General features: G+C 38.7%; 1 protein-coding gene across 3 annotated transcripts in view; it reads left to right on the top strand.

The window, feature by feature from the left end:
* Nucleotides 1-2,969: 2,969 nt before the first annotated feature.
* sfswap (splicing factor SWAP) overlaps nt 2,970-15,885 on the top strand; it is a 45,631-nt gene continuing 32,715 nt past the window's right edge. Inside the window, exons 1-8 of one of the 3 annotated variants that reach the window (XM_069163040.1) lie at nt 3,307-3,348; nt 4,550-4,683; nt 5,169-5,332; nt 7,166-7,297; nt 10,010-10,086; nt 12,993-13,218; nt 13,417-13,517; nt 14,540-14,678. In XM_069163040.1, coding sequence (XP_069019141.1) covers nt 4,655-4,683; nt 5,169-5,332; nt 7,166-7,297; nt 10,010-10,086; nt 12,993-13,218; nt 13,417-13,517; nt 14,540-14,678 — 868 coding nt within the window. In that variant the 5' untranslated portion in view covers nt 3,307-3,348; nt 4,550-4,654. Of the gene's footprint in view, nt 4,684-5,168; nt 5,333-7,165; nt 7,298-10,009; nt 10,087-12,992; nt 13,219-13,416; nt 13,518-14,539; nt 14,679-15,885 lie in introns of all 3 variants that reach the window. The other 2 variants (XM_069163023.1, XM_069163031.1) reach the window with 2 other exon arrangements.

The following is a 15,885-nucleotide window of genomic DNA, read 5'->3' as shown; positions in this document are numbered from 1 at the left end:
ATCCTTAAGTGTACGGGGGACTTTGCTGCCAAGATTAACATCAGTTGGCTTTCTGTCCATTTGTGAATACAACTCTCCAAGCTATTTAATTTACCATCTAGTAATTAGGAATGGGTTATTATAATGCCTGAATAAAGCCCAACATGACCTACATACCAGCCCCTGAGAACAACTCTTAAAAATGTATATTTCACTCACGGTAATTAGAGCTAATTTGTGTTACCCTGTGTTTTCACACCTGACAAGTGTGAGTACACTTTTCATGAGCACACCTATGACTTAAGGCAGGTAAACATTTAAGGCAATAATTATAAGGAAGTCCATAAGAAGTACCCAAAAATCCACTGTGTACTGTGACAATGTAGAAATATTATTTCACATTTCATCCAAAATTATTGTTTAAAAGCCAAAAATAATATACTTTTTTTTTTTTCAGTGCATCTTTGATGCACATGCTTACAAGTAAGTCTTACATGTGTACAATTGTAAGCTTGTAGAGACCTAACGGAGTAACTGAGACCATATCCCTACATACAATGTCATATTTAATAGGTTATACTGGTGAGAAATGGAACTCACAAACAGACCAAGGTCCCATATGCATCTGTATAATACATACAAATGTGTCCACTTCAGTAGCACAAAGCATTGTCTCTGAATACTTCATTGCTCTCAGTCCTTCTTGTCTCAGCCTCATGCTTTCATAAAAACCTATGGACAAATTGTAACAGCCAGAGGTTATAAATAATAGAAGGGGCAGAAAAAACCTTTGTGATCAGAGCAACAAAGCCAACGTGCTCTTTTCTCTTTGAGTGACTGTAGCTCAGCTTTTTACGTCACCAGGCTTACTGAGATACTCCGATTGTCTGTGGTAAATAATATGACATTAAATGGAACTGTTTGTAAATAAATAAAAACATTCATTATAATATTTAAATATTAACACATCAGTGTATACCCGACTCATTACAAATGCACTTCTTATTTCCCTCATTATTTTTTGACTACAATGTTGTTTTGATCCCAAGAACATGTGAATATATTTGATTGGAAGGAACCAGTAGAAAAAAAAAATATTTTAAATAATCGGAAATGACTGAGAGGATTGCTCATGCTTATTTAAAGTTCAACATTTTCACAATTTTTTGGGGAACTTTGACCTTCATCATTTTGCATCATAATTGAATGCATGTTGAGAAATCAGTTTTTATGATTTCAGCTTAACAAGAAGTTAAGTCACTGATTGGTGTTCACCTTGTGTATAAGTGCACATCCAGGTCCCTTAGAGAAAACGGGGGAGAGGGGGGGAGTGAGACAAATATCAGATTTTATGTTCCTGTTTTAAAATAGTGATCAGTTAATAGGTGTCTGTAATATGTCCTTGAACGTATCATCATATAAAGCTATAAACTATCCAGCCAGCACTACAATTGCCACAACAGTGGCAGGTTTTAAAACTCGTCAAATGTTTTTTTTTTTTTAAATATGTCTTACATGCATATATGTTGCTGTCAATTGTCCTGTTCTCACTTTCATTACATGTGAATGTTATTGATAATAAAAAAAAATATATATATATATTCGTCCATGCACCTCTCCCTTGGGTGTGTAGATTACATGTTTGATACCATGAAAATGGATCTGTTTGCGACGGCAAATTATTTTAAGAACAAGAAAGAAAAAGTCAAAAATAATGAATAATTGAATAAAAATCATTTCGAGAAGGAGGTTCACACAACATTTTTCGAATGTGCTGTTTATTCACAACTATTTTTGGCTACATTTCATTCAGGAAGAGGAACCAATGGCCAGTAGCTGCTTCAAGTCCTGCAGGTTTCTGTAAGAAATTAACAGTATGGTGATCTTAGCTTATTAAAATCTAAATAAATGTAAACCTAAACCTTCCTCATCCCCCGATGCTATCAAATTGAACAATACTGCTGCTCTTTAGTCAGAAATAGCATCATAGTGTCTCTTATTGTGTACAGGATCCACACAACAAACACATAAAATATTCATTGCGCAATGCCACCATCAGTATTTTCTCCCCCATTTTATTGTCTCCTGTGCATTTTGCCTCTATGTGTTGCTTACATGCTGTGTACACAGGAGTACTGAAGAAAAACAATCTCTTTTCCTGTATTCAATTCTTTTCATAGGCTCTGGAGAAAAAAAACATTATATATTCTCAACCCAGATATAGAAAAGCCTCTCTTTGCCCACTTATGGTGTCACATGACTTCAAGTTTTGACTTTGACCACAAGCTTTCTTGTAAAAATTGTATTGCAAAAACCTTATCAAATGAAGCAAAGAGAATGTATGAGTAGCTATCTGATATGTGGTGAAAGGGTAAAAAAAAAATAAGTAAAAGCAAAACAGCATACATACTGAAGAGTAAGCTTACTTTATATCCAGTTTTATATCCACGGACAGCAGATACGTCTGAGGGTTCTTCAGATGATTATTGGAAAAGGAAAGAAGACAAAACTCAGAAGTTCTGTACAATATCTCCCTCTGAGTTTAGTGGAAGTATAAAGTTGCATCAAATGGAAATACTAAAGTATAAGTACCTCAAACTTTTACTATTCTGTTGTACAATACTTTTTTTTTTATTTATTATTTTTTTTTTTTAATCACTGCAGAGAAGTAAACTTTAGCCCTATAATATGTGGATTCTTGATCACAGTAGTGATTAGTTCAGTGCTGCCAGCTGTGACAGCACAATGCAACGGTTCGTTAACTGAAGCACATTCGACACGAATCAAAAAAACGACTATAATGGCGAAAATACGATTCTTACACAAGTTATTCTTCAGACGAAAAAGTTCGTTAATAGTTCTAAAAAAAAAAAAAAAAAAAAAAAAAGTAAAGCACAACGTAAAGTGCAATGATCGCACATTATAGTCCATTTTAATGACGCAGAGGGGAAAACGTCGTAAGTGCCGACCGGATACGCAGCTGCATTTACTCTCTTTTCAACATGGCGGCGCTCAGCGTGTAGAGTTTTGTTTTGGGAGAACAAGTCACGGATTATCGTAACATTTGGAGCACTTTCAAAACACCCAGTACCCGTCATTACTTCCCTGCCTCGTAAGAAACAAACCCCCCACCCCTCCCCACCCACCCTCTATTTCCTGGGAGATGTATCGGCGCGGAGCGGCGAAGAAGGAGCACAGCAACAAGCCGGCGAAGAAGAAGAAGGACGTGAGCGACAGCGACAAATACGCCGACCTCTTGGTTTTCGGCTACGCCTGCAAACTGTTCCGAGACGACGAGCGGGCTCTTTACCACGAACACGGAAAACACCTCATCCCGTGGATGGGGGACAAGAGCATCCTGATTGATAGGTCGGTTGAACCAAAACGTAGACCGAAACACTATATGCTAACCATGTCTCCTGTCCCCCGCTAGCCTTGTCGGACCGCTTCGGAGTTTGTCGGAAACAACTCACGACCTCTTGTTGTAAACATTTTTATTTTGTTTTTTTTTCTTTCTGCCTGCTAACTTGTTCTGAACTGACAGCACATGATAATCTGAAGCTGCTACAATAACATGCCGACATGCAAACGCCTCCCGGTCCTCAGTAGCTTTCAGCCCTCGACAGCGCAACACCTGGTGAACCTGCCTGACGGATGTGGTTCAGCGGTGGTGGGGAAGTAACGGAGTACATTTACTCAAGTACTGCAGCAGCCTGCTGAAGTACAGGTTTGTACGTGAAGGTGTTACAAAAAATTAAGCACGACTTCACGTACGTCCAGCACCAAAATGCACATTATTAATGCAGCAGTGACATTAATCAAAAAAAAAAAAACCAAAACCAAACATCATGTGTGATAAAATGCTGACGGGGTGAATTTACTTCATCGTTTGCACTTTCATTTTTGATCGTTTTAGTGCATTTTTCCTGATTATAATTACATAGTTTTGAACCCAGGGGCTTTTACTTGTAGTGGAGTATTTTTTTTTTTTTTTTTTTTAACTTTTCACAGTGTACTTTTACTTAAGTAAAGGACCTGGATACTTCTTCCACCGCTGTGGTTTATGTCAGAGCTGTTGTATTTGAGGGCATTAGCGTTGGAAAAAAAAAAAAGGCTTTGCATCTTGACATGTTAGGAGAATTTCCTCTGGAAACTTAAAACTCCTGGCCAACTTTACAGTTGAATAATATGAAGATGTTTCATTCCTTCGTACCTTTTTTTTTTTCCAAACTGAGTTTTTCCTAAAATATCAAATGGGATTTTTATCCTGCATTGTTGATATTCACAAGGCCAGAGCAAATTCTAACCCAAGACTTAAGTTACTGCAGTTAAGGTGATTCAAAGTGTTAAGGAGAACCTCAAAAGTTTTCACCCTTTCTGCAAAATGTTTCTGCGGGCGGAGCAGTGTTTTGTCTTCACCTCCTTGCAGAAACAAAATAAAACGAATGTCTCTCAACAGTGTCTATGTATTTATTCTACTGAATCACCTTGCGCTGCAGTGACCCACTTATGTTTCGTTTGTACAGCCTATGTATGTGTGTCTTTATCACATAACCCGGTTTTTCCCCAGCAAGGTAGGCTAAGGGGTCCTTCCAAACCCCGAATGCCACCCACAGCATTGCCTTCATGAAGAAACTGCAACAGAGAGATGGCGTAGAGGGACGAACCCTGGAAAATGTCGTCCATTTGGGTTCTTACGGATAGGTATTTATGTGCTCGGGTTTGTGTGAATGTAACTTTCTTTGCAGATGTAGAAGTAATGATGAGTGTTACAGGGGGGAATTGAACCCTGTAAGGTAAGAGGCGAGTTGCTTTGTTTGTCTTTTGTTTCTTTGTTTTATATTTTTGAATGTAGGGTGGTTGGTTTGTAAGACTTGTCCAGGAAGGAAATAAAAACAGAAAGTTTGCAAGGTATATTAAAAGGATGATCAAAAAGTAAGTCCAAGGACCTAATTAGGTCAGTATAGTGTGTTCAGTAGTTTGAGAACATGTCAGAACTCCTAGTAATTTGTATCTGTACTCCCTCATGGCAGACTTGCAGAGGTAGACCAGGTTTGATGTTGTAAATTGTGGGTTTTAGGTCCCACTACCTTGGTAAGTAGGTCCATGTTTTGTATTTTGGGAAAAAAAAAAAAAAAAAAAAAGCTTTGTCGGCTTCCTTCTCTCTAATCCTCTTTATCATTCAACAGATATGATGGCCGTGGTCACTTGCATGACCTCTCAGAGTACGACAGCGGGTCATGGAATACGTCCTACCAACTGTCAGAGGAAGAGGCCAGGATCGAGGCGCTGTGCGATGAAGAGAGATACCTGGCGATGCACACGGACCTGCTGGAAGAAGAGGCGAGACAAGGTGGGTCAGAGCTCTGGTTATGAAATTCAGTGATAATTCACAATATTTGAAATGTAAAAAGTAAAAAAAAACACTTGTGGCACACCTTAATGTAAATCGGCCTATAGTGGGTCATGCATGAATACGTAACCTCTTTCACATTTAATGAAGGCAAACGGCTCGCTGGCAGAGGAATAGTAATGTTATTGGAATATTTGTAGACACAGGAATCCTTCACATCTTTCACCCCATCATGCAAATTCATAGTGCTGTCAACACAATGCATGTCTTTTAAAAAAGATGGCAGTAAACGTCATTATCTGCCCTCATGGTGCGTCTCTGTAACTTCTACTACCAGTGTTTGAAATGCAAAAGCTTATAATAGAATCCTGATCAATTCAGGCAGCAATCATTAGGATTAATAGATTTTGAAGGCCATAACCAAACACTATCAACATGGCACAGCAGAAATACAGCCAAGTCATTGAAACCGAGCCTGACCGGCACTGCATTTTTGGGGCTGATCCTGTCTTTGGGAGTAGAAAAGTTCTGATATCAATTTATTGACATATTATTATTATTATTATTTTTTAAATATATAAATAGAAAGATAGGTAGCTGGATATAGATATTGTATATACAGAAAAAAACACAAAGACCAAATTGGTCTTAATCACTTTAGACACTTATGACAAAGATATACAATGGAGGCTGGATATTTCACAGTTTATTGTGCACACTGGTATCAGTACATTGAAACAGTGAAGTTCACTGGGAATTTTATGATGATCAAATAATTAAGGAAAAACACTCACAAATAGAACAATTTCTGATTTACTTCAATCATCTTTTCCAGAATTATGTTCTGTAAAATGAGTCAGGTCAGTGTTTAAATTAGTATCCAGATGATTTTCTCTTGTAACACGTGTCCTGCATACTTCCTCTTAGGATAAAACAACAAGCCTTTCTGTACAAACAATAAAGCGGTGACTGTTAAACTTGCTCCAAACTTTAATCTCGGATTCTTGGGGAAGTCAGATTTCCCAGGACGACTCTTCAGAGCAGTGACATCCCTTCAAAGGTATATTCAGCTTCCTATCTCCAAAAAGGGCTGGCTTTAAGTGAGCTCAAGAGCTGCCATTTCATCGGGGATACTTGCATCTCCGCCATTTTACAGTACAATGAAACTGGCTGCTTTGATGACAAAGCACCCTTCTGAAAGATGGAAGTAACGACTGTAATTGAATTAATAGGCCACAGTTTTAAGTGAAATATGGTGTCTTATGCCCAAACTGACAACAGCATATGAGTGAAATGGTAAATGGTCTGCACTTGGTAGGTAGGTAGGTAGGTATATACTTTATTAATCCCCGAGGGGAAATTTTAGAGCACTTTATCACCTTTCCAGTCTCAAAGCGCTTTATCAGCAGTGGCTAGCAGCTAGTTTGAATGAATCTGGTACGTTGCCTTGTTGATAATGTGTGCAGATGCAGGAGGACCTTTTTCTGGTTTACCATCTCACTCTTGCCTCAGGCACATCTAACCAGTGAGCAGAGTGAACATTCTCCGGTGGATTATTGTGATGCATTGTGGCTGATTTTTTGTATTTCTGTGTGAAAAGAAAAGGAACCAAGGGAGCCCACAACAGGTTAATAACTCATCCGCAGATTTGGACCATAGCAAACAGATTATTGGTTTGAAAAGGCCCTAATATTGTCATAGAGTATTTGGTACCAATTTGTGATGTTACCTAAATATTACAAGTAATGCAAATCTGCCTGGTAAGAATAATGTAAGTAATCCATCAAGATGATCATCACTGTAGTACATTTTTCTGTTTCTTATCTCCCACAGAGGAGGAGTACAAGCGTCTGAGTGAGGCTCTGGCTGACGAGGGCACTTACAATGCAGTGGCCTTCAAATACAGCGCTGACTACTACGACCCCTCACAGCCCACCGAAGAGGAGGAACTTAACAGGGAAAATGGTAAGAACTCATCAAATATATATAAGTATGTGTGTGTATATATATATATATATATATATATATACACACACACACACACACACACACACACACACACACACACACACACACACAGCTTTTATTAGTAGAGTTAACACGACACAGAAATGGAAATATGCAGAATGGTCCTTTGTAAATTCAACAAAGTCTATTTTTTTGTTCCACTGTGGCACTAATGTTCTGGACTTCTGGTGATTGAACATAATCACACTGCAATGTGCATGTGAATGGTCTGCATTAAAATCTGGGACCTTTGTTCCACATCTTGGTCTGTGATATATTGTTTGTGCTGCTTGACTTAGTTTTAGTAGTTTTTTGTGAAGAACACAGAATCAGATTTATTGCCAAAGTATGTCAACACACATAATGACTTTGGTTCTGGCAGTACAGATAAGATGTGTTATTTGTATACAATCATTATACAGATCATATAGTAGACAATCAATATGCATGAAACAACAGTAATGTGTGGGAATATAATTGTGAAGTATATTTGTAGATGTGGAGAGTGATAACAAACAAAAACACAGCAGCTCTTTCTAATGCTCTTCTTATTTCTTTTTGAACTACTTTAAGCTGAGTGACCATCTGCAGATGAACACCTTTGAGAGGGTTGCTGATGTTTAATTTCTGCCTGCACAGTGCACAGTGAATGTGTTAAAATCTTCAATATTACACAAAAGTATCATCGTATTCATTGAAAGTACCAGTATTTATATCAAATATTTGAGCCCTGAGTGGAAGGATGTGTGACGTTTAGACTGCTCATCACATGTCAACTTTAGTTTTCCATTAACATCTGACTTCACACACACACACATCTGTCTTTGTGAGGACACTCATTGATAATATTAACTCTCGCGCCCTTTACCCCAACCATTAATATCACAACTCGATACTCAACCACGTACCTTACCGTATACTTGCTTTTGAAACATGCGCTCGTGTTTACAGCCATTCGCATCATGAACGTTGTTGCTCACATACTTGCCACTGCGTGTTGCTGTTGGACTCCACCACAGGGCACACCAGGAAAAAAAAGGATATCATTAAAACATCTGGATTTTCCTGATATACACAATAACTTGGGGGCAATCAAGGTGGTCACTATTTTGTTGATTCTGAAATCACTGGAGGACAAAACAAGCTGTCGGCACCATCCCCACTTCATATTTCCTACATTTTCCACCGTGCACCAACGTAACTGTCTCTGACTTGTTTCCATTTAGTTTTGCAGGTCTCTGATCCTGCCACATCTCCATACTACCCCTTCGTTGCCCTCACCGGTCGTGGGTATATTGGATCTTGCGTATAGATTGTGTTCATTTCTGAGGGTGCACACAACCAGTGTTCTAAACAGACACGATACGCGAGGCAGCCATCATGCACACACGAATGCATAGTTTAAAGCGAAAATATCTCTCGCCTATGATAAACCTTATTGTAGCATGAAGTCAAAAATCCAACAGACCTTTCAATGTGACTTTCTACAAATCTTCTCACCAGGGTGGAAAATTACCTTTTTTTTTTTTTTTTTTTTTTTTTTTTAAATATCTACTAGCCACTGAAAGATGAATGTTCAAACTCACCAGCCACTTGATGGTAAAAAAAAATGTTGTGTTTGAAGTCTACCGACCGCTTCCATGTTTCACCTACGTTTGTCCGTTGATGCTAATTTCCCACCGTGGTCCTCACTCTCAAGGCCAAAAACTCCAATCGGTCCTCAAAAGGATAGGCATTCAATTATACACACACACACACACACATGCATACACACACACTTCTGCAACTTTAAATATTTGATGTAGAGATTGCTGGAAGCACTTCCAGTAGCCTGGCAGGAAAGCAGCCTTTATGCCTCTCGGTCTCTCTGGGGAATTTGTTGAACTGAGTCCGGGGTATTAATACATCCGCTAAAGCTCACGATGCTTGTAGGATTTGCCTTTGGGGAATAAGTCAAAAAGGTGTACTTGTCTCATTGGCCATTTTGATCTGCTTTCAGGTTTCTGAAATCATCATAAATGCATATTTATGAAGAAAAAAAAAGTAAAAAGTCTCCTCCACCGCAATGCAAATTTGTAGCCTCGATGAGAGAGAGTTTGGGCTGACAGATACGGAGACACATAATCAAAGTGTAAATCAAATCATCATCACGGTTACTTTCATGATAATGTATGTTCGGAAAATGAAAGCTGAGTTGGGACATAAGATGGAGTGAACACACTGCAAGGCTGCCAGAGGCTGATTTCAAATTGCACCCATGGCACGTCGTACACGTCAAGCCAAGTACTGAGTGAAATCTGTGGGCATGGCAGAAAGGCAGAGTTATTTTTTTTTCACCATGGTATGCTTTGTATTACATTAATGGGCTCCTTTATCACTCTGCAAACTCCCCACAGTACAACATAAAGAAATTCATATAATTTCCACCTGACCTGCATGTTGCTATCAAGACGAAGTTCAAGGCGAGAGTGGTATTTCACTGTGATATATTTGTGTAGTCTAGAGAATGGTGGAGGTCGTGTGTTTCACTCATATTTTAAATGTTTTAAGAATTCAGAATTAATCTTAATTTAACTGCTCAACTTGATATGTATTCAGTAGAGTATTGAAATGTTTTTGTTGCAAATGGTGAACAGGAGTTAATCCCATTCTTTTCGTTGTGTTCCACAGAGGAGGCGGAGCCTGAGGAGAGTGAAGAACCATTCGTTGCTCCCGCAGGTCTCGCTATCCCTCCTGATGTGGAACTGGTGAGTGTCAGTTATCCTGCTGCCTTACTGATGTCGATACCCTTCTGTGCTCATACAGTATATACAGTACGCATGGGGGAGGGCAGATCCAAAAGTTCAAAGACTGCTCCTGTTGTGCGAGAACAGAGAGCAGCAGTGACGTGAACGAATCAGGGAAGATATAACCTCAGGAAATAAGTGTTCCAGGTTTAGTCATTTGATATTTTTATTCTTGCCGTTATAGTTGAGGTATGCAAATGCTGGCAGACTGGCAACAAGAAAAGACACTGACCTGTTCACAGTTAACTATAAAATATATTAAATGAACATGCCTATTAAGAAATGTTTGTGTTTCTGACCAACAGTCCAAGACACTGAAACATTTATTTGACTATCAAAAGAATAAGAAACCTAATGAATTTTAGTTTTTCTGTTTAAAAAACAAAAACAAAAAAAAAACTTGATCATAAATAATTAATCTCTTCTCAAAATGTTTTTGACTCTTTCCATTGCCTAAATGATTGATTGACTCAGTGATCAATGATTTATCATATGAGCTTTTGTGGAAATACCTGAAAATCTAAAATAGTGGAATACACAAGGTTTGCCCAAATAAACTTTGATATTCAGGCACCCATATCCTGACACAACGTGTGCTATTATTATTTAATGACCGTCTATTCAATAGCTCTTTTGAAATAAAACATGTCCTCCTTTCCTCTCTTTGAATGGTTTATTTCATGAAAGTATTAACTTTTAAGATTGTAAAGCGCACTGCTGCTACAAAATAGCACATATCCCTTGTATGTAAAACAAACATCTGTGCATATAGATCATGCTTCACACTGACATACCGGCCAAAGAACACACTAGTGGACTGAAATATTTAAATTGCTGTTGCTTTGTTCTATCTGGTGTTTGCAGCCACAACTCTCTCGACTCCCTACAGCCGCCTGTTCCTTACTCATAACAAGGACGATGAGCTTTAATGCTGCAATGGACTGTGTGCATATTCACTACATTCCATGCTGGGTATAAAACAGCCCAAACACTCTTGTGTGTGCATACATACAGTGCAAAACATAGTTGCAGAACATTATATGCATATGTCATTAGTCTCTGTTCCCTAAATTTTCAAGGAATACCATTCTTTCTGAATACTTTCCACTGAAGTGTATTTCTTACATGTGATGTTGCTCCTTTATTAAGGATTGAGTCTGAGCTGATCGTTTTAGTTACCGAAATGTTGAGAAAATATCTGTCTAATACACTGTTTACAGCTGTAGCCTAAATTTGTCACACACAAGCAAAAGTTATCAAGGCCCTGGTTCAAAATGAATAAATAATTTTATGACATGAAAATACGCTGTTATTATAGCCGATCCCAATCTGTATTCATAGGCATAGATTGTTCCTGATACCTATCCTAAGGATAGACTTGGCCAACTCCATTTGTCATTATTCATTTTTGAAAGGTTTTTGGATTTCCTCATTTTCACATAATTTTAGCAGAGAAGGACAGGCATCATCTTGAGAGAGAATGGACATTATTTTGTCAAAGGTCCCAGGACAGAATCTAAATACGATGTTTTCGTCCATTTTTGACCATAGAGTTCCCAAGAAACAAATATTTATGAGTAAAGTGCAGTTTATGATGCTGAAGCAGTTTATTGTTGGTAATATATTTATTAAACCAAGATTATTGAAGTGGTATTTAACCTTGGTACACTGCCAGCAATGGGTTGCAACAGAAGCACCTTTAGTACTGGTGGAACTGGCTTGGCTTGACTCTACTCCTTCTTTGGGAGGGAGGGTTTCAGTTGGGAAAAGTTGTGGATTGTACCTGGTACCTGGTTTTTGGTATCACTAAAAACTGCAGACCACTGATTGGTCTGAAAGAATTGTCAAAATGATTTTTTTCAATTTCTTCTTCGGAAACAAAATTCATTGCGACAAACAGCCACATACTGAGAATCAACAACAGTACGCCCTCCATATCCTCCGTTGTTTGTGTGTTGCGTCAAGGATGACATCATGATAGTTTCAGGATTGACCCTTTAGTGTGTGTGCAGTGAAAAAACTAAATCCAGAAAAGTACCTGGAACCAAAAGTGAAGAAGTAGAGCCGGTTCTGGCAGTGGTAAAGTTGCTAAATTGTAAACAGAGGTGTCCCAGATCTAATTGAACATCATATTGTCTTTTTGTCTGTACATAAATGAGATTACAAATCCCTGTACTCCGAGTGCTTCATGGCTATTCTTTGAGCAACACTGTTGCTGAGCTATAGCTGTGAGGACGGATGCTCTCCCTGCGTACATTACATAAACAAAAAAATAAGCATTACACACCCTTTTTCCTCCTAATTGCTAAGTTCTTAAATTGAAGCGAGAAGGGTCCTTGTATGTCAGGAAGTCCTTGGCAGCTCAAAACACAATAATGATTTGTTGGTGCTGGACGTTGACGTCTTTTTGGCTCGTGTCTTGAAAGGTAGTATTTATTATGACTTTCATCTTGATGAGATATGCGTGTTCTTTTGGAGATTGCTGCACTTCTCTGTACTCTCCAGGTAATGACGGTGATTAATCATTGAAAGCACACAAGGCGAACAATAATGAATGAATAATGGACCATTTCTTTTTCCAAGGATTACCACCTCCTATGTATTATCAGAATTAATGTCATCACAATGAGCATAATAGTGTTTGGCATGGAAGTGGTTGAGACACACAAAGACTTGTGTCCTTGGCATGAATCAGCCGATCACAGTGAAAATTGCATCTTATTGTTCACTCATTTTGAAGCTCAGTTTTCACTATATGTGCTCGATCTTCGAAAGTACTTCCAAAATAAATATTTTCTAATTTGCACTTTTAACTTGTGTTTAAAAGTTTGTTATAATTCGTCCTCATTTCTTGACTATTTTTGCAGCCGGCGACCATCAAGACCCACAACATCATCGAGAGGACGGCCAACTTTGTGTGTCAGCAGGGGGCTCAGTTTGAGATAGTGTTGAAAGCCAAGCAGGCCGGCAACTCCCAGTTTGACTTTCTCCGCTTCGACCATTACCTGAACCCTTATTACAAGCACATCCTGCGGGCCATGAAGGAAGGTCGGTACAACCTTCTCTCCGCCGGCAAGAAGGAGCAGCCGCAGGGTGAGTTTCAGAAAGCATTCGCAGAGTCCGCAGCTGTTCTGCACTCCCATAGATATTACATGTGCAGAATAAAGAAGTGCCCTGTGTTTTAACTAAGGCATATATTACCAATCTGTAACGCGTCAGCAAACAGCACAGAGTAACATTAAACAACATTACCTGTTGGCATGAATTCATGTTTTTGCTCTTTTGTTGTAGAATCTAATTCTGATGATTCAGATGAGGACGGAGATGGCAACTACCTCCATCCCAGCCTTTTTGCCCCTAAAAAGAGCTCTCGCCTGGAGGAGCTGATCAAGGTAACGTTAGTCAGATGTAGTTCAGCCAGTGTGGTGCTGACACTGTCCCTGCTTTGAATTGTGTCGCAGTCCTGTGAAGACCATGTATCTCTTAAAGTTTCACTATCTCCCATCTATATTCTGTCTGTCTTCATGTTCTTACAGCTTCGGTTTTATTAGCACTTTCATGTGCCTTGTCAGGACAGTCATTAGTCTTGTAGCAGAACAGATGGAAGCATGTCGCTTTAAAGAGACATAATGAGAGAGGCTGTCACAACTAAGGGACATGTTTCATGTTTTATGAGAACTCTTAAATTCAGTAGATCTCTTATTCTACACTGAGGAGGATTACTGTAAACAGGGGCGGCTATAGCTCAGATGCTAGAGCCCGCTGACTTTAAGGGTGGCGGTTCAATCTCTTGTTTTTCTTGTCCACATGCTGAAGTGTCCTTGAGCAAGACACTGAGCCCCAAGTTGCTCCCGATGGCAGGCGAGCACATAGCATGGCAGCTCTGCCACCATTGGTGTGTGAGGGTGTGTGTGAATGAGAGGCACAAATTGTAAAGTGCTTTGAGACCTTAAAGGTAAAAAAGGAGCTATAAAAGTGCAGACGATTGATTGTATCAATTCCTTGCAGACTGATGCTTATATCTTGCACTGCATTCAAATACAAGCAAAATTCTGGTTTCAGGGTTGTTGATGTCGGGGAGCTTTGAACATTTGTGGTGTGCATATATATATATATGTGTGTATGTATGTATAAATGTATATGTATGTATGTATAAATGTATATGTATGTATGTATAAATGTATATATATGTATGTATGTATGTATGTATGTATGTATATATATATATAGATATATATATAGATATATATAGATAGATATATATAGATATATATCTATCTATATATATGTATGTATATATGTGTGTATATGTATGTATTATTGGGGTAAAGTGGTTCTGTCCCGTATAATACCGATGTGGTGAGATCTCAATTGCTTGAGTATTCTTTTAACAAACTGACCTTGCTCTTTGCAGCCTCTTCAAGTAATGGATCCAGATCATCCTCTGGCAGCACTTGTAAGAAAAGCCCAACAGGAAAGAAATGGCACGGCAGCAGTGGCAGCCAAGCCAGAGGAAGTTGCACCCAGCACACCAGCGCCGTACACTGCTGACTGTGAGTTTAGGTTTTTTTTTTTTAGAGATAAAGACACAACACATCTGACATTCATGTTGACTTTAGTGCTCTTCACACGTTATTCTCTTCCAGCTGTACTTTTACATTTCCTCCTGTTTTTCTCTTTGCCCGAGGGGTTTGAGCACAGCAATGGTTTGATTAGTGAAAATGACGCGAAGCCGGCCTGTCTTGATGTGCAGGTGTTGGACCTGCATTTTTCTTAAAGAACTGAAGCAGACATTTGACTTCCTACTATTGGACCATCTCCTGCTCAGTGTTCTGCCATTGCTGCATATTCAACACGACTGATCCATACTGATGCTGACCATAGTCTATAATTGATGTAATGGGATTTTCGGTGCCTTTGCGGCGAAGTAACTTTAAGTTTAGAAATGTTCCAGGGTAGACAAGAGCTCCTGAAAACCAGAGGAACTGACCCGAACCAGGTCAGACTGTGAAATGTCATTCAGACTTGACAGGGGTTTAAAACATTTGTTACTCATGCTGGTCAGGGGACCAAAACAAAGTGTATGAATGTATAGCCATTGTGCATGGAAAATTAAAGGGAATTTCAGGTTTCTTTTAGTTTTTTTTTTATAATTTTTTTTTAAATAGTAGTGATTTAAATTCAAGCACATTCTGTAAGCTCATCATTCTTATAGATGAAGAATACAGCAAATGTCATCCGAGAGGACGTTTTTAAAATAAATCAAAATTAAATAAATAGAACGAAACAGAATAATTACATTTCATTTATGTTTGTTAATCTCTGCTGCAGAAACGGGGCCTGATGATGTTAGTTTAGTGAATATAATCATTGCCTCTGACCTTAATGGTCATGAGTATGACCTAACAATAGGAGCAGCTGAATTAAAAAAACAACAACAACAAAAACTTCCAAATAAAAGTCAGTAGCTGAAAATATCTTGTGATCCGATCACATCTGAAATCCTCATCATGTATCACATGACAAGTTTGTAAATGAGAGCCTCTGCTTTGGCTTTTCATTTTCTTGACGACAGAAAAATTGGATTTGTTGTTAAAATCAAGTAGCACAGTGACTAATGTGTTAATATCACACCGTCTCCACTGTGACATTGACCATTTATTTTGTCCCTGTCCTTGTATTGCCCCCTCCTCTTCTCTTCGCCCTTTTCAATTAACGGTCTTTGTAGTACAAACCCACTGATATGCAAGACAACCTTTT

This window comes from Embiotoca jacksoni, unplaced genomic scaffold, assembly GCF_022577435.1.
Source record: "Embiotoca jacksoni isolate LCO1_2020_lvr unplaced genomic scaffold, fEmbJac1.0.p SCAF_10, whole genome shotgun sequence".
Classification (NCBI taxonomy): Eukaryota; Metazoa; Chordata; class Actinopteri; family Embiotocidae; genus Embiotoca; species Embiotoca jacksoni.
Note: the sequence above shows the minus strand (reverse complement) of the source record. Positions and strands in the feature narration are given on the sequence as shown.